General features: G+C 38.8%; 1 protein-coding gene across 1 annotated transcript in view; it reads right to left on the bottom strand.

The window, feature by feature from the left end:
• The window catches only part of jmjd1cb (jumonji domain containing 1Cb), a 211602-nt gene extending 195835 nt beyond the window's left edge, over nt 1-15767 (bottom strand). The window contains exon 1 of the mRNA XM_061908710.1: nt 15361-15767. Within this exon, the coding sequence (XP_061764694.1) occupies nt 15361-15519 (159 nt within the window). The 5' untranslated portion in view covers nt 15520-15767. The remainder of the gene's footprint in view (nt 1-15360) is intronic.
• Between the last annotated feature and the right edge of the window lie 11217 nt (nt 15768-26984).

The following is a 26984-nucleotide window of genomic DNA, read 5'->3' as shown; positions in this document are numbered from 1 at the left end:
AATCACTGCTCTAGCGAGTGACTTTTCAAATGATGGTACATATTAGCAGTAATGCTACTTTTTATAGCAATGCTTTTGACCCACACTTGATAAATTAAGGTTGTCTGTTCGACATATTCCCACTTGAAGCCGTAGCCCCACCAGACGATGGACCCCCTGCTGTTTTTCTTGGGAATGAAGTCTTCTTTCATTTGTTACTAGATCCGCACCTTCTTTCTCGTACGGCTACGTTAGCATCACAGCTAACGTTACCCAGTCTGCTACCTCTCTGCTGGGCGAGTGTGTATACCTATGTGACGTATGACGTGACAGTATGTGACGTGTGTAAGAATGTGCGCCTGCTTGTCTGTGAGACGGAGAGACAGGAAAGAGTGAGAAGAGCCTGTAGTGCAGTGGTTCTCAACCTTTTTTCAGTGATGTACCCCCTGTGAACATTTTTTTGTTTCAAGTACCCCATAATCAGAGCAAAGCAATTTTGGTTGAAAAAAAGAGATAAAGAAGTAAAATACAGTACTATGTCATCAGTTTCTGATTTATTAAATTGTATAACAGTGCAAAATATTGCTCATTTGTAGTAGTCTTTCTTGAACTATTTGGAAAAAAATATATAAAAATAACTAAAAAATTGTTGAAAAATAAACAAGTGATTCAATTATAAATTTCTACACATAAAAGTAATCATCAACTAAAGTGCCCTCTTTGGGGATTGTAATAGAGATCCATCTGGATTCATGAACTTAATTCTAAACATTTCTTCACAAAAAATATAAATCTTTTACATCAATATTTATGGAACATGTCCACAAAAGAATCTAGCTGTCAACACTGAATATTGCATTGTTGCATTTCTTTTCACAGTTTGTGAACTTACATTCATATTTTGTTGAAGTATTATTCAATAAATATATTTATAAAGGATTTTTTAATTGTTTCTATTTTTAGAATTGTCTTTGAAAAAATCTCACGTACCCCTTGGCATACCTTCAAGTACCCCCATTTGAGAACCACTGCTGTAGTGTAATGCCTGCAGCTAAAAGCTACTGCGTGAGAACGTGTACTCGAATATTACAATATAGTCATTTTCTATATCGCACAAAGAGAAACCCGCGATATATCGTGTATATCGATATATCGCCCAGCCCTACTTTGAGACATTGTCTGTTCTGAATTGGTTACGTTTTAGATTTAGAGGAAATCATGATTCTATAGGGGTGTAACGGTACGTGCATTTGTATTGAACCGTTTCGGTACGGGGGTTTCAGTCCGGTTCGGAGGTGTATCGAACGAGTTTGTAAGCTAAAGTCTTAACAAGCTGCTCTGCTTTCTGCCTCTATCTCAGCAACCAGCATTGTCCCACCCACACAACCATCTGATTGGTTACATACAAAGCCAATAAGCAGTGTATATTCAGAGCGATGTAACAGCCAATCAGCAGTGCGTATTCAGAGCGATGTAACAGCCAATCAGCAGTGCGTATTCAGAGCGCATGTAGTCAATGTTTCAGCGTCGAGCAGATATGTGGTTAGCATGTGAGCAGCGGACAGCGTACTCTCCCCAAATTATAAAAAACACCTCCCAGTCACAACTACTAATAACGTCACTACGAGCCTGTTGACCTTCTAGAAACTTAAACTGCAGCTCAGCTCGCACTCAGTTCTGGCTTAGGGGTGAAGGCTAATTAGCTTCTAGCGTAACGTTAGCTCATTTTGCTGTGTGTGTGTGTGTGTGTGTGTGTGTGTGTGTGTGTGTGTGTGTGTGTGTGTGTGTGTGTGTGTGTGTGTGTGTGTGTGTGTGTGTGTGTGTGTGTGTGTGTGTTAGGAGCGGCAAAGCCCTGTCTGTCTGTTATTTCACATGAACTCCATGGTGTTCAGGGATGAATAGTCTCTCCTATTGCTATTGTACTATTTTTCAGCTATAGTTATATTAATCATTAGTAATTTAGCAGCCTAGTTTTCAAATGGCAGGGTCCCTGCTATCACATGTTGACAAAAATATAACATTTACACAATAAATGTCAACTACAGGCTTCCCAAATGCTGTAATAAATTAAGCATGATGAGTTGACTTGAAACTGTTTAATGTTGCACTTTTTATATGTAGGAGAAAGGTTTTGTCATTTTATTTAATCAAAGCAACAATTTGAGGCAGTTTAATGTGGATTATTGTGGGCATAATTCTTATAGTGTTCCCAATGTTAAAAGGATAAAGCCACTGTTTACAAATTTGGTAAATAAATAACCAAAAAATTTATATTTTGTTGTTTTCTTACTGTACCGAAAATGTACCGAACCGTGATCTCTAAACTGAGGTACGTACCGAACCAAAATTTTTGTGTACAGTTACACCCCTATGATTCTATAATGCAAAATTCACCACAGCAGTGTAATTAGAATAGAAAGTGTATATAGCATAGTACACCAACAGCTGTTCCGTAGTACGGCCCAAAGTATTCCCAGGGTTATACTGTGAACCTATAGGAGACTTTATGGCTGCCTTATGTAGTGCTGTGATGTGTTGGAGCTTTAGTGCTCTGTGTGCGTGCATGTGTGAGAGCGAGGTGGGGGAGGGTACATCCAGCAAAGAAAGCAGGCAGGCAATTCTTCAGATTACATTATGTTTCCTTAGGCACCAGAAAACAAACCACAAACACCCAGGACAGCATTTAAGTTGATACACTAAAGCTTAGTTTATGCTGATTTGCAGTCAGCACGCAGTGCCTTCAGACGCTGTCATAAACTTTTTAAAATTTGCAACCAAGACGTGAGTGTCAGTGTTCTCCGAAGAGTCAAATCAGTTCACAACCATGACACTGATTATTTCACTTATTAGCTCTCTAGTTAACAATGAACGGTGACTAAAGAGAGACAGAGAGTGTTGTTAGAACTGGAACTAACGTTACAAAAGTCACTTTTACTGCAAATTGTGATACGAAAGAAGGTGCTCGCAAAAGGTAATGTTTACTTCCTCTCAACGAGTTGTATAAACAATAAAAACTATGTACTAATAGCAAACCATACGCATGCCTAACAGTCCGCATCACTGCAATACAAGGCTTGATTTTTTCAAAGTAGAAGCGTTAACCAAAATAACATCTTATAACCGTTGTGGGCGTACAGTAACGGTCATATGGCAATAATGCAATTTAGTGAAATTGCTTTTGCAACTTTTTCTTATACTTTAATAAAGTATCAAGGTCTATAGTATGGGTTTTATACAACACTTCATACAGGAATACATAAACAAGGTTTTGTCATTTGCTAAATTACATTTTTTACAGAGCAACACAAGATAGCGTGTGGTAATAAACTAATTTGCTAATATTTAAACAATTATTTTGCATTTTTATTTCATACATTGAATTCAGCTCATCTTCCATTGTTAACAATAAAGCTATGTTTGTACTGCATTTAATATATTTGACTGTTGCGTGATTAGAATAGCCTATGTAACTTGAGTTGTCTGACAAGCACAGTCCTGCACTGACACTAAACTTGTTCCAGCTACAACATTTTTACCCTACGCTGCACAGTTTTAAAACTCCAAACCCAAATTACAGGATTATTCTGCCTTCATTTACTTGACTGGACTTCATTTAATTACCATTCACATTTATTTTCATGCTACAAACTACTACTAGGAAAGAGAACTGGGCATCAGGGCTGCAAGATTATAGGGAAAAATGTGAATCGATTTTGTAGGTTTAACTCTTTACAAATACATGAACTTTCCATAATTTTATAGTAAGTTGGTTTTAACAGATATAATTTAGAAAATATTAATATCAGCTACAAATCAACATAAATAATGGTTAGGAATTCATTTGTGTTTAAGTTCAATAAGAATTTGAAGTCCAATTAAATTGTGACTTAGTATTTGATGGCAAGCACAGAGGTCAGATGTTTCCTGTAGTAGTTGACCAGGATTGCACATATCAAAGTAGCGAAGTAAATGGAAGTCCCCCGAGAGGAGGAAGTCACAATAACTATCCCATTACACTGCTTAGTTATCACTGTTGAGTTCATAGGAGAAGATCCTTTCACATGTTTAAGAAGACCAGCTATCCGTGATTAAAGTCGCGACAATCAAATGGTTTAGACCAAGGCTATTTAACTGGCAGCCTAGGGGCAAAATCCGGCCCTGGAATGACATCAGACCGGCAATTCAAAGTTTAATTAAAAACTTGGAAGATACTAACATTTTTGCAGAAAACACCTAAAACTACTAGAGCGCTCCTGTTGTGTATAGAGGAACTTGGACCAGTGTAAATACAGTGACAAATCCTTAACATTGACATGTTAACCTCTTTGCAGTAGACACTTGTAATTTCCTCAAATTTGGAACTCTTACAAAAGATATAGACCAAAAGCAAAATTTGAAAATAATAGCGAAAGGAGAAGTCTGGACCCCCGGTCTTTAACTTTCTGAAAATGTGGCCCCTGGAACAATTAAGTTAAATAGCTCTGCCTTAGGCCTTGTCTACATTAAGTTGGGTAACTCCTTAAACAAATAATTATTTAGCCTAAATCCCGTGTCAGCCATGCTAACCCATCGTTTAAGGTTCCCCTCCATGGATTATATTTACACTGGGTAAGTGCGCAGTGTATTTCTTGAATCTCCGCCTCTTAGCTCTCTGTGGACTGATCGATCGTTTATAAACAGAGTTTGAAGAGGAAATGACGTCAGAAAGAACACGCCCCACACAGGAAGTGACATCAGAAAGAATGTGCCACAGCCAGCTTTCTAACAACCGGTTTCCACTCTGAGGTAACAACTAGAAAGATGGAGTTGAGTCATCCAGACATGCCTGTGTTTCTCCTTATTCTACATGTACAGGCACTTGAGGAAATCACACATGAATACCTTAAGAGAAGGAAACGCACGATTGAAGCTATTTCGAATACAACATATCTCAGACGGCAACATAGCAATGTTGAGCAACAGTTTTGGATAAGGCCTGAAAGAACGGCAGTGGGATATGTTTTTCAAGGAGTGTGTTGTGCCAGAGGAATCACAAGAGAACTTTTGAATGTCCAGGTCAGCTGTGATTCTACTTAGCGAAAAACGTTGTGTATTTGTTGAAGGGGAGACGAGAATGCGGGATCCCGTGGCTATGATAAAAAAGGTAGCGTGTGCTTTGTATTACCTGGCCAACGACGAAAGACTACGAAAAACAGCAAATGCATTTGGACTGGCAAAGCCGACTGTATCAGTTATTGTCTGCGATGTATGTGGAATGATTACTTAACGTCTAGTTTTGTACTCCATAACTACTGTGAAGCCATGAAGTGGTTGCGGTCGTCAAGTACGGCCGCCAATTTCAGCCTCCAAGCACAGGAAGGATTGCATAAATGAACAATGAAGGTGAAGGTAAAAGAGTGATGAGTGTTATGACCAGATATCTAGATCCCTAGATTGATTGTTGTAAAATGTTCTTTATCACATTGTTTATTTTCACACCTCCATTAAAGATATGATTCAAGTATGATGGCTCAGGTGTGATTCACTACAGCGGGGCTAGTCTAACAGCTGCTGATGGCGAGGCAAGCAAGGTTTACTGTTAAAAGAAATGCGGCAATAGGCTACATTGATATACTTCACACACTAAACTGTGGTAGCCGGGTAAGGATACACTTCCAGGTCAGAGTTGACTATGACGTAATATATATGCGCGCCTGCCATTTTCCGCGCATGCGGACTAGGTCGCGTTGCGCCGGCGGACGGAGGGGTGAGGGGTTCGTCAACGATGACATTGTGTGTGTGTGTGTGTGTGTGTGTGTGTGTGTGTGTGTGTGTGTGTGTGTGTGTGTGTGGGTGCAGGGATAAGGTCAGGTGGGTTGTATTCTGTATAACCTTAGTGTAGAAGCAGCCTTTGAGGAAGCATGTGGTTGATGCAAGTTTTCTCTGTAAATAAGAATTAAAGAATGTAACAGCAAACATCACAGCATTGTTGACATTACGGAAATTCACTCTATAAATGTTTTTTTAAAAAGGATACCGGTATTCAAATATTATGTGTCTAATAACGGTTATATTCTAGTACAATGTGGTTATGCAACACATTAAAGACATGATTTACTTGCACACTCTGCTATCTGATTGCTAGAAGCAAATTTCTTTCAGGCCTCAATTGACAAAGAGACTGCAATACCATATCGAACCAATACATACAGAGACATAAAATACAACAAAATTGGCAAAATCTATCAAAAATGGTCAAATACTTGTAGTCAATGCAAATGTCCCCTGCCCGTTGTAAAACCAAATTACAAGTTTTCCTCACATACTTCAACATCCTTTACTCTATTCCAGTTTCTGTAGACTTGTATGTTAATGTTTTTGACAAAAAGTTTTGGACAATTATTTGCCCCTCTGCCACGTATTCGTCAAACAAAGTAGCATTCAGATACAGGCTCATACGCGTTCCACTACACCCTGCATGGAATTTTTAAGTGGAAGGTTCTCTTCTAATTCTGTACTGGCATTTTTTGCTGATTACCCATTAAGATGAACCTTGGTCCATGGCCGTAAAAGCCAATTTGCAGCATAGCTACTGTACACACGCAAACATACAAAGAGGACTGTTATGGAAAAACAAAAGATGCTACAAGCAACGACCCAGACAATCCCCTCTTTTCATTCACTGTGAAACTATAGGATTATGACAGTTGGTAGTTAGTGGAGTATGTGAGTTTGAGAGAACCTTTAACGGTGGAATTTTTCTAAAGTTGCTGTGTTTTTTTTATATAGCTTCCCTTGTTGTTTGAATAATGCAGCACCCAAGCTTGCTTTTGCTGAAGCCCCTGTTTATTCACAAAATTAGTAAGAAGGTCATTCAAGTCCTGTCATAAAAGGTTGGGTTGTAAGTGATGGTAAAGATTATATGATAAAATTATCATATATTGCTTATGTTAGAACTCAACACAGTAAATGACATGCAGATTGTACCACTGTGTAAAATGGTTTACAACATACAACATTATTTCCAGCAAACACTATATAAACAAAAGTACAGGGCTCACTCCACATCAATGGAAAGAATCCCGTCTTTTCCTGCTGGGGTAATTGCTACAACACTCCTGGAAAGTCTTTCTACAATATTTTGCATCACAGAGAATTTTGTTCATCTGCTTGTGAGGTCAAACATCCCTGATGTTGAACAGGATCCAACTTGGGAGTTCTGTTCTAGTTCATCCCATTATCAGGTGCAATGCCTCCTTTCCGCTACACAGCACCCCACTTGGTAGAAATTACCAAATTGAACATCCATTCTTGTGTTGCTCTGCCTGAGCTCTCGACACTGCAGTATCATACCAGCTTTGTGTTTTTGCTGCAGCAGTCCGCGTTTTGTAGCCTTTAGCCTTTTCCTGAGTTACCCCAGAAGGTCAAGTTAATTTCATTTTCTATATAGCACCACAACATGACATAATTAATTTTAGGATTCATTTTAATAGACTAGCAGAGCTGCCAACATTGGGTGTTTTCAACCTGTTCATTTCAATAAAGAGATTGTCCATTAACTACATCCTCATTATCCTTTCAATGCCCCGATATCAACACAAAAACATCACAATCTGGGAGTTGATATGTCTAATCGTAGAATTCAATAAATTAGCATATCTGTGCCAGGTCTATACTTGGTGATTTTATTAAACAGATTATAAACCTTATTTTAAAAATCTTATATACATACCGGCACTCGTGGAAGTCACTTCATGTCTTAATATACTATGATTATCAAAGACACTAATTTATTTTAATGCAGCCATATTCTTGTCACAACCAGCCTATCTGACCAAAGACCCTTGACAAAGGCCTGACAGCTTGGCTTGACACACTTCTTCTAATCTAATCTCCAATCCCCCTGCACTGTATTCACTAAGCTAGTTAAACCCATTGCTAATGAGACTGTGCCCCATTGTATAGAATCAAACCAGAACACTATTCATTGTCTAAATCACATCACATAGAGAAACCAATTCTACAAGGGAATTAAGGAAGCTTGGAGCGCATTTGTTGGACGACACAAACACGTGGTGAACAACTACTACAGTATATTGCACAAAAGAAGGAACGTGGCAGACTGGCATACCAAAGCCTCGACCGTCAACTCCTGGAGCATACAGTATAGCAGCAATCACACTGGTAAAATTAAATCATACTTAGTCAAAAACCACCACATTAGGTAAGTGAGAAAAAAAATAGCACTTAAAAATACATCAGTGCTTTAAAAGTAACAAGCAAAGCTTTGACACAAAAAACGTAAGTAGTAAGTCAACACAGACCTAAGCCAAGGTCTAAAAATGCATACCATGTGAAACAACCTAAGACCTTAAACACTAAGATGGTAGAATTTCATACTGAGACAAGAACAAACAGTAATAAGATCCCACTCAAGCGTAACGAATTACAGCCTCATCTATTGACATTGTACACTGTGAAACTGTATATCATTTGAACATACTGTAAAAAAAGGATTGTCCATGTCATATTACAATTTCTGCCAAATAAACTATCTGTAACAACGGTGGGTTAAACTTGATTTGACATTACAACTTTGGAAAATGCAAATATATACAACAATGTTACCTTTATTATAGTGTGAAATTCTCCAACTCCTGCTTGTACTATTAAGGTGGGAAGCTAAACAACCAGTGACAATAAATTTACAGAGCATTTCTATACACTTTTCAGTTTTAGGCCACACCTTCCTGATTCGCTTCAGAAACAACCAGTGGCCATGTATTTACAGAGCACTTGCACTGGCCACCAAAACACATACTTCAGTTACAGGCCACATCTACCGGTTGAGAAAATGAAGTGTGTGAACTCAATGTTGATAGCAGATGACCGTCTATAAAAACGTCTAAGATTGCAATATGTTTTTGGTAAAATACTGGTCCTGAAAAAAAATGACAAAATAATACAATAGGCCCCTACAGTATCAAGTGCAAAATGACTTTGAACGAATATTTATTCAACATTTAAAAATGTTTTTAACATACATTCACTAACTTGTCAAGGTCAATGTCGTTGTTTTTAAGAACACAGTTTAAAAGCTAGTGTGCATCATGAATAACAGAAGGTTGTAGGCTTCACTACTCACTTGCCACTTTTCAAATCAAAACAGAGGATGCAGGTTGGAAGGGGGGAAAAAGAAAACTGCAAATCAACCAGAGGGTGTGCACTACATACAGATTGGTGTGGAGGTGGATTACAATGAGACGTTTGAAACGTGAGACCTCTAACAGCACGCATACATAGTCTGTTTTTTGAGTTTCAAAAACTCCACCTTCAGCGTTTGTACAAGTGAAACTACGATTTTTGGGTTAACTAATAAGAAATATGCGACATTATCTTATTTAAAAACAGAGCAAGAAGTTACGTATGTTATTTTATTTCATACAGCAGCAGACCCTTGCATGTACGTCTTAGAACACACACGCAAGTAAGTGTGCTGATTTGAAAGATAATGTAAACGTCATTTTACATGTAATATATCACTGTATTGATAAACAAAAGTGTTATAATGCCACCAAGTCAGCTGGGGCTGCTTTTCCAGGAAAAATATCCTTGACAAGCGGTGAATGTCTTTCCATGTGGACAGAGATTGTTTTGAAAATAAATATATTCAGTGGCCCTAATCTAGCTATCAGCTTTAAAATTCAGCTTGAGACATTTTAGGCATTTGCTAGCTAACAAAACAAAGAGGACTACTGTACTTCATTCAGAAATATCCATTTATGAACTGTGTAGCACATTAGGCTGCTACATAAATAACTGTAACTAAACTTGTGCCCATGCCAAAGCAAGGACAGGTGACACTTAAAAAACACACAGTATCAACTTTTTTTTTTATGTCAACAAAGGACAGTCAAAATAACAACAATAAAAAACTAAGAACGACCATCACTATGTAGTTTCCTCAAATAGAAAAGAGCATTTTGTGATGATGTGTTTAGGAAGATAAACACAGGTACATAGACAAAATGTAGCGGGTGGACTTTGGCTGAAATTATATTTCAAAAATCAGTTTCTACATTTTTAAGCTAGCTAGGCATCAAGCTAACTCCTGTCCCGTACGACATGCCTATGCTTTAAATACTTCCCCATGAAAATTAAGCAAGTTTTTGTTGTTTTTAGGGTGAAAATATTCATATTGTATCGATATTTTTCCCCGAGGTGCTACAGTGGCCACAGCCATTTTGGTCTCCCTGTTTCCTGCCCGTCGCTGGTCTCGCTGACTTGCACGTTTCCGTGGAGAAAAACACAAGCGACTAAATAAATTTGTCTGTGACAAATTTTATTATCGATTTTTGACGACAACATCGACTTATCATTGCACCCCAAGTGTGAACACAAGTCAACGTTAAAACAGGGCATTGACTAAATCAGATTAAACTAACTCGTCTGATTGCAGCCGGACTACATAAGATGAAAAGTTATCAGTAGAAAGTAGGGTTGTCCCGATACCAATATTTTGGTACCTGTGCCAAAATGTATTTTGATGCTTTTCAAAATAAAGGGTACCACAAAAAATGTGGTTATAGGTTATGTTTTAACAGAACATCTAATGATTCAATAAACATATGATTCCTATTGCAATTACAGAACAATTTTGGCATTAAATAACAATGAACATACTATACAACTTATCTTTTATTAGTAAGTAAGCAAACAGGTTACAAAGGCTCCTAATTTGGCTGCAAACGTATGCAAAAACATTGTGTCATTTCTGATTGTATTATTTTGTCAAAATAATGAAGGAAAATCTGTAGAAAATGGACGTATTATTAATCTACTTCATTTACTTTTAATGTCTGGTTAATTTCTGTTGTAACATGTTATATCTACACATATGTTAAAATTAAATAATACCTTTGTTTTCTGTTGTTTGGAAACATTAGTTTTGGGTATCAATCCAATACAAAGTAGTTACAAGGACATACATTGGTCATAATTAAAGTCCTCCTGTGTTTATAAACAATAAAAAATACAGGATTTTTGTGTTAATAAATAATATCAATGTAATCAGTGTAGTATGGACTAGATATGGCTTTTGGTATTATTACAATCGATATTTGTATAGATCTACCCATGTGTTTACATTCAGGAGCGCTCGCTTGATGTTAATGGTTAGCTATTGTATCCTCCTACGGTGTGTAGGGAAGCATGTTCAGCTAATACTCGTCCTGCAGGGATGATATTTGTAAGAAACAAAGTTAATTTAAAGTTAAAGTACCGGTAATCATGATTGTGAATTGTGTGAATTATATTTATATAGCGCTTTTTCTCAAGTGACTCAAAGCGCTTTACATAGTGAAACCCAATATCTAAGTTACATTTAAACCAGTGTGGGTGGCCCTGGGAGCAGGTGAGTAAAGTGTCTTACCCAAGGACACAACGGCAGTAACTAGGATGGCACAAGCGGGAATCGAACCTGCAACCCTCAAGTTGCTGGCACGGCCACTCTACCAACCGAGCTATGCCGCCCCGTGATTGTCACACACACACTAGGTGTGGCAAAATTATTTGTCACCATAGCGGCAAGGACTCCGATTTAGAAGTAGCTAAAAGACTGTGTGGATGGACATTAGCCGCTACTGGCTAGCCACTAGCTATCTATTTTTCTAAAGCACTGTTTGCAGAGCGGCAGTTCAATGTTTATAGCTCCTCCTTTATCGTTATTTTTTTAAAGCCAAAATATATCCATTCTCCATTTTTAGTCGGCCTGGTCAGTAAAGAGTGCAAATATCTGAAACTCAGCACCTCAGGAGGTTAAACTGGTCACAACATACAAGGCCCTCACAAAAAATGTTGGATTACTACAGAAGAAAACTAGCCTACTGGCTAATTCTGGCTTTAATAACCATGTGTAGTCATGTGTTTTTATGAAATTGCATTGTCCCCTTTGAAATAAACTAATCTTAATCTTTTTTAACAATGTTTCTGCTTCAAGTGTTCTGTGCATGTGTTGATGTTGACTCGCGACATGCAACTCGGCGCACCACAAGAAAGAACCGGAATTTTTCAATGGCATTCATTATCACCAAGGTACTTTATTAGCAAACCATACAACCGTAGTCGAAAGTGACAGTGTAAATAATACATTATGTCTAGATTTCAATGAAATCCTTCTAAAGGGAACACTTTCCAATCATTACAGAAATATATGCGTGAAATGTAAAAATATGGAAACAAACTCAAACATGTTAAAAAACATAACCTTCTTGATCTCTAAATTGCATTAATCATGTAAAAAAGGCACACATGACTACTCGTATGTGCACGGGCAGGCATCATACAAAAGAGTCTGTTACCAATCATAGGTATAGACCCATATACTGTTGTTTTGATACTTTACAATAGTTTTGGGTGATTATACAAATGTGGGTATCAATCCAATACAAAGTAGTTACAAGGGCATACATTGGTCATAATTAAAGTCCTCCTGTGTTTATAAACAATAAAAAAGACAAGATTATTGTGTTAATAAAAAATATCAATGTAATCAGTTTAGTACTGCGATGAGGTGGCGACTTGTCCGGGGTGTACCCCGCTTTCCGCCCGATTGTAGCTGAGATAGGCACCAGCGCCCCCCGCAACCCCAAAAAGGGAATAAGTGGTAGAAAATGGATGGATGGATCAGTTTAGTATCGACTAGATATGGCACTTGGTATAATTACAAACGATATTTGTATAGATCCTAATGGTTAGCTATTGTATCCTCCTACGGTGTGTAGGGAAGCATGTTTAGCTAATATTAGTCCTGCAGGGATGATATTTGTAAGAAACAAAGTTAATTTGTCGTCATAGTTACAAGGAATATGATTTAGAAGTAGTTAAGACTGTGTTGACGGGCATCAGCCGCTACTGTCTAGCTACTAGCTGGCTATGTTTTAAAAGCACCGTTTGCAGAGCGGCGCTTCAATGTTTATAGCTCCACCTTTATCATTATTTTTAAAGCCAAAATATATCCATTCTCCATTTTCAGTTGGCCTAGTCAGTAAGGAGTGCAAATGTGTGGAACACAGTACCTGAGGAGGTTATTCTGGTCACAACATACAAGGCCTTCACAAAAAAAAATTAAATGTGGCTTATCAATGCCGACGGCTGCTCGCACTAAAAAATTAGCCTGTTTTGATGCTATGTAAAATGTTATGTTGTGATGCTGTATTTTATTTACTATTATGTTGTTAATGTATGGTGTGCTTGTTTTCTTTTTCTCTCTTTTTGTTTTCCTTTGAAATTGATTACACTGCCTTTTTTACATCATGGCCAGGGGACTAGAGATCAAAACTACCGTATTTTTTGGACTATAAGTCGCAGTTTTTCATAGTTTTACCAGGGGTGCGACTTATACACAAGAGCGACTTATGTGTGAAATTATTAACACATTACCGTAAAATATCAAATAATATTATTTAGCTCATTCACGTAAGAGACTAGACATATAAGATTTCATGGGATTCAGCGATTAGAAGTGACAGATTGTTTGGTAAGCGTATAGCATGTTCTATATGTTATAGTTATTTGAATGACTCTTACTATAATATGTTACGTTTAATACCAGGCACGTTCTCAGTTGGTTATTTATGCGTCCTATAACGTACACTTATTCAGCCTGTTGTTCGCTATTCTTTATTTATCTTAAATTGCCTTTCAAATGTCTATTCTTGGTGTTGTGTTTTATCAAATAAATTTCCCCCAAAAATGCGACTTATACTCCAGTACAACTTATATATGTTTTTTTCCCTATTTATTATACATTTTCGGCAGGTGCGACTTATACTCCGAAAAATACGGTACTCTTCTTGCTAATTCTGTTTTTTATAACCATGTGTAGTCATGTGTTTTTATGAAATTGCATGGTACCCTTTGAAACAAACTAATCTTAATCTTTCTGAACAATGTTTCTGCTTCAAGTGATCTGTGCGTGTGTTGATGTTGACTCGCGACATGCACCTCGGCGCACCACAAAAAAGAACCGGTATTTTTTAATGGCATTCATTACCACTGCGGTACTTTATTACCAAACCATACAACCCTAGTGGAAAGTGACAGTGTAAATATTATGTTATGATGTCTAGATTTAAGAAGAACGCCTACCAAACATTACAAAAATATATGCATGAAATGTAAAAATATGAAAACCAACTAAAATATTTAAAAAATACAACCTTTTTGACCTCTAAATTGCATTAATTGTTTTAAAAAAGGCACACATGACTACTCGTATGTGCACAGTCAGGCATCATACAAAAGAGTCGGTTACCAATCATAGGTACATACCCATATACTGCATCTAGAAAAAGAAGGACTCTGAACAAAAGAAACCAGAGAACAGGCATGTACAGTGAGACACAACCGTGCCTTCGCCAGCCAAGGCTGGCCAGGGCAAATATTTCATTGTTTGCTGGTTTTGGCATGTTAACACAATATGAAAATACCTCCTGTTAGACAAAGACAATACAACTGACACATTGCCAAGAACTCCTCCACAGAGGACTTGCATGTTCCAAAACGCCAAATTGATGGAGTAACGTGGTGTCACGAAAGAGGTCTTCAAACTGAAGACTAATTTAAGCCAACAACAAACTGTCCATTGTTCAGCCTGCAGCAAGACAGTTTGATGGTTTTATGAGTCCAAGCATTCCTGTGTCCCTGTCCAAGTCGCAAGGGGGGGTTTTGTCCGCCAAAATAACATTTACAGACGAACGGGGGTTGCAGTCTGACATTACGCTCAAATAACGTGACATCTGCAACATTTAGATGTCCTCCGCTCCATTAAAAAAGAAAAAGTTATTGCAAGGGCTAAATGGAGAAAGCCAACCCAACCCCTGTCAGCTGATTTGCATAACACAGCAGATTAAAGCATTCAGCTGCTCACTCGTCAAATTTCTTCACATGTTTTGCAAATGTAGCTGCTATTTGACCAAGATGTGTTCCAACAAGTGCTTTATTGCACTTTCCTTGGAGTTTAATACTGACCAACACCAATGACCAGTCCTTACATGTTGACATATGCAGTATGTACTTTTTGACGCAGCACTAATAAAATGCGCATTGTAATGTCGCTGTCTGGACCAAGGTAGGTTTGTTTTTAATAAGCCCCTACTGGCAGCTTGCCTTACCCCCATTGACTTGTTTTTGAAGTCATACGATATGCAAACTTCCACGCCACACAAGGCGATTATAAATATTGCAGTGACTCAAAGTGTTACAGGCACTTGACCGAGAGAGAAGTGAAAACAGGCACAAAGTAGCAATATTACAGCAGGTCCCCCCCACAAACAAAAAAACAAAAAAAATGCTTTGCGTGTAACAAACCAGCAGGGAGGACAAAGTCAGATTTTTCCCTACCGTCAGGTCGAGACTGTCGCTATCCCTGTGGTTGACAGCTCGTATGACACCGGACCTCCACGGCCACCGAGCGATGTCGCCGATTTCAGGCGGCTCGTCCCCGCCGACACAGAGGAACCTCTTCCCGACCAGCTCCGGCCGAGCCTCGAATGCCATCATGGCCCTTTGCTGGTCAAAAAAAAAACCTCCCTTGGAAAAAAAAAAAAAAAAGTTCCCAACTACGACGCCCTCACCGTTGTGTCATTTACGACATTGAAACGGGTCTTTAGGACTCCATTGGTAGAAATAAAATAAAAAAATGAGCGTAGTTCGTTGCTAAAACGGGCGAAGGGCCCGGGGGATTTAAATGTGTAGCAGTCTCCACCCGCTCCAGCGTCAGTCTCTTTTCTCCTGGCTCAACCGCATCACAGCTACAATTCATGCTAGTGTTTATCCGCTGGATCCTAAGGCATTCACAAACCGCAACACGACCGTATCCCTCCGCACAGTCGGCGCTAGTTCTTTCCAAAACTACAGCCCATTGGTGTGAGAAGCAACTTTTACGGTAGTTAATTCGTGTTTTTATTACGATAGCTTTTTTTTTGACACTGAGTCTATGTAACTGAAATATTTTGCGTTTGAATTGTCTGAAGAAATTACATCAAATTATGTGAATGTTGTCTTCCAGGCGACTTGTCCAGGGTGGACGCCGCCTTCCGCCCGAATGCAGCTGAGACCCACCCCAGCACCCCACGCAACCCTGTAAGGCAGTGGTTCTCAACCTTTTTTCAGTGATGTACCCCCTGTGAACATTTTTTTTTTATTCAAGTACCCCTAATCAGAGCAAAGCATTTTTGGTTGGAAAAAAAGAGATAAAGAAATAAAATACAGCACTATGTCATCAGTTTCTGATTTATTAAATTGTATAACAGTGCAAAAATATTGCTCATTTGTAGTGGTCTTTTCTTGAACTATTTGGAAAAAAAGATATAAAAATAAATAAAAACTTGTAGAAAAATAAACAAGTGATTCAAATATAAATAAAGATGTCTACACATAGAAGTAATCATCAACTTAAAGTGCCCTCTTTGAGGATTGTAATGGAGATCCATCTGGATTCATGAACTTCATTCTAAAAATTTCTTCACAAAAAAATAAATCTTTAACATCAATATTTATGGAACATGTCCACAAAAAATCTAGCTGTCAACACTAAATATTGCATTGTTGCATTTCTTTTCAGAGTTTATGAACTTACATTCATATTTTGTTGAAGTATTATTCAATAAATATACAGTATTTATAAATGATTTTTAAATTGTTGCTATTTTTAGAATATTAAAAAAAAAAATCTCACGTACCCCATGGCATACCTTCAAGTACCCCCAGGGGTACGCGAACGCCCATTTGAGAACCACTGCCGTAAGGGACAAGCGGTAGGAAATGGATGGAAGGATGCCAACAATTTCTATGAATAAAACGGTTACGGTACATGTGAACAAAATGTGTGTTTGAAAATTAAGTTTGTTAAAATCCATCCATCCATTTTCTACCGCTCATTACATTCAGGGTCGCGGGTGGCGCTGGAGCCTATCTCAGCTACAATCGGGCGAAAGGCAGGGTACACCCTGGTCAAGTCGCCACCTCAAGTTTGTTAAAATAGTGTTTTAAAATTCAGTGTAAAAATGTCTGTATTCTCAGTGAAAAAAAAATTCAGTGCAGAAACTCAAGACCATAGCCGACCCCCCGCGACCCCAAAAAGGGACAAGCGGTAGAAAATGGATGGATGGATAGGACTGAAGCAATTGATCCTGTCTCCGAACCAACCTTAATTTGGGTTTGGGATGTGGGTCTTGAGTTTTGAACCAATGAATATTTCTGCACTGAATTCTTTTAAACTAAATTTTTATACACTGATTATTTTTGTTGTCCTGAATTTTTCTGCATCATTTTTTTCTACTGAATTTTTATTCACTGATTGATTAACCCTTAATTACAAAACACTGTATTTTGACAAACTGACATTCTAAACATTTTGCTCGCAACTTGTTATTCACTGAAATTGTCAGCATATTTTGATGTAAAAAAAAATTCAGTTCACAAAATTCAAACTCAAAAAAGTTCAATTACATAAATTTAGTGTCCAAAATATTTAAGTTATTAATTAGATAACCGATCAATGATTTATATTCTGTTGCTGTGATTCATCATTTAATGTGTGTAACTAATTAAAGCAATTCTAAAATCCGGACCGTATGGAATGCCCGGAACTTTATATATGTGGACATATGCAATAAAGCATACATGAGATTGATCTGTGTGGCAGAAAACTAAGTTGTTTTTATTTTAATAAATCCACACACGATAAAGGTGCATTTTCAATGTTGATGAAGTGCATTTATTAGTAAATTAGAATGGTTATGGCAAGCAGAACAAATTTTATTTCAACTATTTTCCCTAAAATACACATGGTGGCTACAAAGTGTGTGTTTTACTTGTTTTTATTTAAACAAACTAATTGATGGATTACTCCATTACTAAAAGAATCAATAACCGCAACTCTTAAGTCGATAGTGCAAAAAAAATACACTAAATTACAAAATGCTAATGTTTGAAGTTGGGTGTCGAAATGGAACAGTAACTTAATGATATGGCACATTTTCCCCTTTATTAACAACAGACTCACAATACAGCGATTAGGTGCAAGAAATCATATATTGGAACAAAAACACATTCGATACGACGGAATTAGAAGACAAAAAAAGCTTGTATAGACTCACACAGTTGACAACATTTTGTACACTAAAGATGCTAGAATCAATCCAATGTAGGTCGACGTATGCTTAGCTAGCTTCTTAGCTTTATAATATAAGTGGCAACGCTAATTGGTTGAATATCTAACAATAGACCTCATTAATATTAAAATCACCTTTTTTTTAGAATGACGCAAAGGCAAGGCCATACTTAAAAATCCCCTGCTCTAAAAAGTGTTTTACATCTTGTAGAATATACAGTAGGTAACACATCCGTAAGTCTTCTGAGACTTACGGATGCCAACAACAACAACAACACAATTTAGCAGTTCATTATAACACCGAAGTGCAACACTGAAATACAAGTGAAAGTGAAAATCGATGTAACACTTTGGACATTAAGTTCACGTGTTAGGTTGCAAGGTTGACAATTATGTTTAACAGATGATTTTGGACATGAATGTGAAAGAATGAAAACTCTATACCAAACATACCAACATACAATATGTCTAATGCATCATATCAGATTGCTATGGATTTGTGTATGACATGATACATAGTAGTTAAAAGCCAAAGACTCTCTTGAGTAGATTTTCTGCTTCATTGTGATCCATTGTCCCAGACGAGCTCTGTGACCAGAGACGCTCCACTGGGAATCTCCGTAGCACTGCTGCACACTGCAGCAACCTCCTTCATGAATAACAAGTAGCTATGAATCCATCACACACACACACACACACACACACACACACACACACACACACACACTTGCATGCTCTCAGTGTACACAAAGCTTACATGGACATCTGCAAACACAGGATGCAAAGTACAGTACCAGCTCGGATCTAATTATCTACCGATACACACAAAGCTGCACTGATATTCACAGGAGTTTTTTTTCATACAGTCAAATGAATGATACTGCAATGAATGTTTATTCATTTTTTTTCTTGTCTATGATTGAGTCAAATGTGTATTTTATTTGAGGGTACCTAACAAATCAGTATACAAATTCTTTAACACTGCACTTTGAAACAGGGCCTTAGAATCAACAAATGCATTACTCTACATAGAAAATATAGCCTAATTCATTATTTTATCTTGAAAGGTTAAGATCCGCAACAGGGTGAGAAAGTTGAATATCCCAAATCCTCAAGTTTCTTGTTTGCGAGGAATGTAATTATCTTACAAGTTATAAGCCACATCAATAATGGAAGGCTGTGTAAATATTTAACATTTAATAACTGCTTGACTGAATTCAAATTTGACAATAAACAAGCTATTGTTATGAGCAAGTACATCATTCATAGCTCTTCAACTCTGTATGTCCTGGTTTGACCATCTATGATATTAATAGGCCAGCCTTTACAGTGGTGTTAGCACAATAATCAATTATTTGACTAATTAACAATGATTTCTGTTACGTTCCGGTGTAGCAGAGCTTGGAACGTGTTACGTTTGTGTTAGTCTGGACCCCAGACTGCACGCACAACAGGTAAAGTGCAAGTAAAAAAGTATTTGATAACAAAATATAGTGCAGCAGGGAAGTGCACAAAAAACAAAATAGACACAGCAAGAGTAGGGAAAGCTATGCTGCATGGCGCTTCAATGCATACAAAGCAAAGTAATGATCCAGCCCCATCCTACTGACAAGGCTGGTTGAAGAGGCTTCCGGATTGGCGGCCACCATGGACAGGTTTGTACTGATTGCCAAACAGAGACAGGCTTGGGAGCCAGTCCTCAAACCATCATTAGAACTGAAAATAAGAGTGCTGGAAAGGAAACAATGCACAGTAACATAATTAAAGAAGTGTGGAATGTATTAATTATCTGCAGTCGCTGGCTGTAGAGCCACTGTTGATGCAGTCTTTACAAGTTTGCTGATGAAATGAGTTTTATGGAAATAGTCCATGACATTTGGAGTAGGGAACCAAAAGTAGACCACAGTGGGTTTCAGCGCAATCATCAATTATTACATCAGAATATTGAAATATACATCCAATGTCTGACTTAAAGGAAAACGGCAAGTTTTTGGAGTTTTGTCCATTATCCGAAGGCACACACTTGTATTTCCCTTTTCGGTGCATTCTAAATAGTGAAAAACTGCTAGTAGGAGACGGCTAACAATGCAGGTAATGAGGATTGGAACCTGGAATTCTCAAGTTGCAGGTACGGCCGCTTTACCAACCGAGCCACGCCGCCCCAGTCAGAGCAGCCAACTTTGAATGGTAAATGGATTCTACATGCATCACGGTACTCAAAGCGCTTTGATACAATTACCACATTCCCTTACTGATGACACGGCATCAGGAGCACCTGGGTGTCCAGTTTCTTGCTCTGGGATACTTCGACATGGTCACAGGGGGACTGACGGTTGAACCCACAACCATCAGTTTAAATAAAAACAGTTCCAGTTAAAATTCACGACAAAGAACTTAGAAATTCTGACTTCCCAGTACAAATGCAACGCACCTTAACCAGAACTGCACTTTTAAAAAAATGTTGCCTATTGTTCACAATCATTATGAAAGACATGACGATGAATTGATTGTTTTTATGCATTCTAAATAATAAATAAACGTAAATAAAAGTCCGCTTACGACAGAGCCAATGGGAGCTCCACTGTTCCACCCATAAAATCCGATACCTAGCCATTCAAAGAGCTCCAGCATTACTTCATTTACTTTTCAGGACTTGAATATTAACCAAGTATTAGTGATATTGTTATTATAAGCGGTAACGCAGACAAAGTATTTATAGTGACGCCTGTTAACTTCCGTGTGTCCCTATGTTTACATCCTCAGTGGTCTGCTGTTTCCTCACTTCATTGTTCTCTGTAAATGTATTATTAATCATAAATCATGCATCTCACCCGGACAGAAGACGTCTGAGTAGGTATTTCGACAAGTTTGGACACTTTGAGAGTCATTGAGAACTGGCGAGGACGACACAAAAATTTTTTTTTCCCAACCACCCCTTTTCTTTGTGAGGATTATGAGACATTCTTTACCTAACAGGAATATATGAACATCCCAGCAGTCGGCATCCTAATGACAGCAGACATTATACAGTAAGTGATGTTTTATTATGTTTGTTGGCTCTCATAAAGTCTGCAGTGAGTAAAAATCAGTGATGAAGGGGAAAAAAGCAAACATTGTGATGCGTTTTTTAAATGAATGTGCCACGTATGCTTAACATGATCAAAATATGTAAACATTAAATGTTATTATAAATTTGCCTTTTACTACATTACATATGTACTGACATCATGTATATAAAACTTTAATGGAGGTGTTTGGATGTTTTTAAGGGCTTTTATAGGAAGAGTTGAACAGCTCTTATAGGCTCCATTGTAAACTGACCTTTGATTGCATTTATTTAATATTTAGAATGCCTTAAGAAAAACATCTGTCTTAATGATTTTGAACAGTAGGCAAAATTCCCCCCAAAATGCAGTACCCCTAATCTACGCTGTGTCTTGTTTCTCGTTTTTTTCATCGTTTGGTATGGGTAGATTTTGGTTGCTATGTTTACTATTGTGTTAAAGTCAAAGTTAAAGTTAAAGTACCAATGATTGTCACACACACACACTAGGTGTGGTGAAATTTGCTCTCTGCATTTGACCCATCACCTTGATCACCCCCTGGGAAGTGAGGGGAGCAGTGGGCAGCAGCGGTGCCGCGCCCGGGAATCATTTATGGTGATATAACCCCCAATTCCAACCCTTGATGCTGAGTGCCAAGCAGGGAGGCAATGGGTCCCATTTTTTTATAGTCTTTTGTATGACTTGGCCGGGGTTTGAACTCCCAACCTACCTATCTCAGGGTGGACACTCTAACCACTAGGTCACTGAGTGGTGTCTACTTTGTCTTCCTGGATTGGTTCATTATTTCTAACCTTGTGTCTTTTTTAGTTGTATGCCGTAGTATCTGCTCGTTTAAATACTGAGTTAGTCATTGTATTCATAAGTATACACAGCCTTTGCTCAATACTTTGTTGATGCACCTTTGGCAGCAATAACGGCCTCAAATCTTTTTTAATAATTGGGGACGGCGTGGCGCAGCGGAAGAGTGGCCGTGCGCAACCCGAGGGTCCCTGGTTCAATCCCCACCTAGTACCAACCTCGTCACGTCCGTTGTGTCCTGAGCAAGACACTTCACCCTTGCTTCTGATGGGTGCTGGTTAGCGCCTTGCATGGCAGCTCCTTCCATCAGTGTGTGAATGGGTAAATGTGGAAGTATTGTCAAAGCGCTTTGAGTACCTTGAAGGTAGAAAAGCGCTATACAAGTACAACCCATTTATCATTTAATACGATGCCACAAGTTTTGGACATCTATCTTTAGGAAGTTTCGCCCATTCCTCTTTGCATCAAGCTCCGTCAGGTTGAATGGGAAGCGTTGGTTTTCATCTAGGATGTCTCTGTACATTGCTGCATTTATCTTTCCCTCTATCCTAACTAGTCTCCTAGTTCTTGCTACTGAATACCATCCCCATAGCATAATGCTGTCACCACCATGCGTCACTGTATGGATGGTATTGGGCTCCTGATGAGGGGTGCCTAGCTTCCTCCAAACATGACGCGTGGCATTCACGCCAAAGACTTCAATCTTTGTCTCATCAGACCAGAGAGTTTTGTTTCTCCTGGACTGAGTGTCTTTAAGGTGCATTTTGACAAACATTTTACTAAGAAATGGCTTCCGTCTGGCCACTAGACCAAACAGGCCTGATTGGTTGATTGCTGCAGAGATGGTTGTCCTTCTGGAAGGCTCCTCTCTCTACAGGTAAATGCTGTAGCTCTGACAGAGTGACCATCGGGTTCTCGGTCACCTCCTCGACTAGACTAAGATGAATGCAACATTGTATAAAGACATCCTGGGGGAAAATTAACGCTTTCCATCCAACCTGATGGAGCTTTAGAGGTACCGCGAAGAGGAATGCGCCAAACTGCCCAAAGATAGGTGTGCCAAGCTTGTGGCATTGTATTCAAAAATACTTGAGGCTGTAATTGCTGCTAAATGTGCATCAACAAAGTATTGAGCAAAGGCTGTGGATACTCATGTACATGTAATTGTTTTAATTTTTAAATTTTTAATAAATTAGCAAAATTAAACAAAAACTTGGGGTATTGTATGTACAATTTTGAGAACAAAAATGAATGTATTCTATTTTGGAAAAGGCTATAACATCACTAAATGTGGGAAAATTGAAGCACTGTGAATATTTTCCGGATGCACTGTAGACCTCTCAAACTCCTTTCTACAACAAAGGTCCAAACGGTCATACAATGCACACAAATCTAATATACACTGAATAAGTGCACGCTATAAATTCTAAATGTGTTCCCTTTTTTCAAGAGCTAAATTCAAAGATCTAAGACCTAATATTGTATTGTAATCTGTCAGTGAGCATTTTTCCTTTGCTGAGATAGTCCATCCACCCCACAGGTCCGGCAGATCAAGATGCTGATTACACAGCCTAATTATTGTACAGGTGTGCCTTTGGCTGGCCACAATAAAAGGCTATATTGTAAATTACAGTATCAATTATGAACTGTGAAAACACTGAATATCAAGAGTAGGTGAGCGCTTCTCCTGCATGGTTTACTTCCCAAATGACCTCCTCAACATATTTTGAAGTAAAAAAACAACAACACAAAACCTAGCAAAAAACAAAAAAGCAAATATACAAAAAACATAGGGGAATACAAAAAGAGACCAATGTCAGATAGTGCATCAATGTTATGCAAAACTTGGTCTGTCCCTCTCTGTCTCCCCTCGCACGCCTCTGTAAACAAACCCCCACTCTGCTTTCTGTCAAAGCCTTGTCTTCCTCGAGCTGCTGAGACATAGTCCCTATGGTTACCGTAGTGACCTGTATGTCACTGGACAGAATTTAGTCTCTAGCTTCAGAAACCAATGGTGTTATTTCGATTGTTCATGATTTAGGGTGATTTAGGAATTGCATTTCTAATCCATTTGCCGGTGACAGTTTCGATTTTAAAGGTTTGAAAACACAATTTGGTAATGTTATATACTCATAATTTCCTTAGTAATGTGCCCTGTACTTATGTGCAGGTTACAGTATTCATGATTAAAAAGATGGCACAGGCTCTGTGAAAAAAGTTGCCTGGTTTAAGTTTAATAAAAGTTGGTTGTGTCTTAGGGACCTGGGACACCAGATGAGAACTATTGTCTGTACCTCATGACCTCAAGGACCCCACTTATTTTAAATAGTGAAGGTAGAAAAAGGATGCATGGATGGACACAGGAAGAGTGAGTTAACCATGTTTAAAAGTCAAATTGCTGGTACATGTTTGTAGTAATCGCTGCCAAAAGCCGTTTTTGAGAACTTTGTATCACGTCATATCTGACATACTTGATACCTAACATTTGGGACTCAGGGTCGGTATCCTAATTTCCTGAAATACCCACAAAAATGATGTCACACATAGTGGGTCACAGAAAATGTAGAACTAAAATAAAGTTTTTTCTGTGAGGTGGAAAATATTTTATATATTGATTCACCTAGGACAGGGGTCGGCAACCAAAAGTTGAAAGAGCCAAAAATACACAAAAAATCTGTCTGGAGTCGCAAAAAATTAAGAGCCTTATATAAGTGTTGTAATAAAGGCAATACATGATGTAAGAGTATAAACTAGCAATATTAGCCTACTATCAAAATGATTATTTGTCACAGGCTGAAATAAAATATATATTTTACACATTTTTACAACATTGGGAAACATTGTTAAAAGAGAGGCTTCTCAGAAGGTGAGATAACTCCTGGAAATTGCTGGCTTAAATTTGGCCAAAGGTATAGATGTGTGGGTCCAAGTTAAAAGGAAAAACAACAGGCTGTCTTTTTCTAATGGATTTATTACAATCTTTGCAACCTGGGTAACATTTGCTGTGGTCTATATCGACAAACAAACAACTGTGAGAAATGTAGTCAATATTACATACAGATAAGGTGTCATGAGATATGCAAAATAAATACACAGAGGAGAGGAGGACACAAGTAAAGGAAATTAAATGAGATCAAATATACCTCCAAACGAGGCATAATGATGCAATATGGACCTACAGCTAGCCTAAATAGCATGTTAGCATTGATTAGCTTGCAGTCATGCACTGACCAAATATGCCTTATTAGGACTCCAACAAGTCAATGACATCAACAAAGCTCACCTTTGTGCATTCACGCACAGCATAAAACGTTGGTGGACAACATGAGACAAAGGAGTGGCATAAAACACGTCTTTCTGTGGCAGCGTCAGAGAAAGTTGTACATGTAAACAAACTACGGTGAGTTCATGGGCCGCTGAACTTTGTAGGACAAAATGGTGATAGCCAAATACTCTCATCAATCAATCAAATGTTTACTTATATAGTCTTAAATCACGAGTATCTGAAAGGGCTGGACAAGCCACAACGACATCCTCGGCTCAGATCCCACATCAGGGCAAGAAAAAACTCAACCCAATTGGATAATAATGAGAAACCTTGGAGGGGACCGCAGATGTGTCCCCCCTCCCCACGCCACCCGTCCCCCGTCTCAACCCCCCCAGACGACCGGTGCAATGGACGTCAAGTGGATATAGCTTGTGAGAGTCCAGTCCGTGGTGGATTTAACATAATAGTGGGAGTCCAGTCAATAGTGGGGCCAGCAGGGAATCATCTTGAGTGGAGACAGGTCAGCAGCACAGAGACTTCCCCAACTGATGCACAGATGAGTGATTCACCCTGGGTCCCGACTTTGGACAGTTAGCGCCTCATCTGTGGTCACCGAATCCCCCCACCCCCCACGAAGGAGAAGGGGGCAGAGCAGAAAAGAAACGGCAGATCATCAGTGAAGCATGTCTGACATAAACAGTTTAATTTATAAAAAATAGGAAGGTTTGTTTCATGTTTGTTCTACAGAAACCATATCAAAACAAAAAAAACAAACATGTTTTTCCTAATCTTTTTCAATTTTCACACTTTTTTGAAAAAGCTCCAGGGAGCCACTAGGGCGGGGCTAAGGAGCCGTGGGTTGCCCACCCCGCATTGGTCATTAAGACAGGCGGACGGTGCGGCGTCTTCAGTAATGCGGACGTTGTACCGATCCGTTGTGGTGAAGAAGGAGCTGAGCCGGAAGGCAAAGCTCTCACTTTACCGGTCGATCTACGTTCCCATCCTCACCTATGGTCATGAGCTTTGGGTCATGACCGAAAGGATAAGATCACGGGTACAAGCGGCCGAAATGAGTTTCCTCCGCCGTGTGGCGGGGCTCTCCCTTAGAGATAGGGTGAGAAGCTCTGCCATCCGGGAGGGACTCAAAGTAAAGCCGCTGCTCCTTCACATCGAGAGGAGCCAGATGAGGTGGTTCGGGCATCTGGTCAGGATGCCACCCGAACGCCTCCCTAGGGAGGTGTTTAGGGCACGTCCAACCGGTAGGAGGCCACGGGGAAGACCCAGGACACGTTGGGAAGACTATGTCTCCCGGCTGGCCTGGGAACGTCTCGGGATCCCCCGGGAAGAGCTAGACGAAGTGGCTGGGGAGAGGGAAGTCTGGGTTTCCCTGCTTAGGCTGTTGCCCCCGCGACCCGACCTCGGATAAGCGGAAGATGATGGATGGATGGACAGTCTAAACATTGTCTGCTCATCTACCCTACCTTATGCTTTTATATGATGATGTACTGTTACTGGTCAAGAACAATCTCATAACCTATCATAATAAAATAATTGAAAATAAATAAATAAGCTCTGCTTCTTCCTATTCCTTTTTTAGACAAGTTAAAAATGTGAAACGTGATGTTCCACCATAGCCTTGAATGCATATTTGAAGTAAACTAATACAACCTCACAATACGAAGGTCATAAATTCAATCCCGAGCTCAGGATCTTTCTGTGT

The sequence above is a fragment of the Nerophis ophidion genome, linkage group LG08, assembly GCF_033978795.1.
Source record: "Nerophis ophidion isolate RoL-2023_Sa linkage group LG08, RoL_Noph_v1.0, whole genome shotgun sequence".
Lineage (NCBI taxonomy): Eukaryota > Metazoa > Chordata > Actinopteri > Syngnathiformes > Syngnathidae > Nerophis > Nerophis ophidion.
This window is presented reverse-complemented; position numbering and strand designations above follow the sequence as displayed.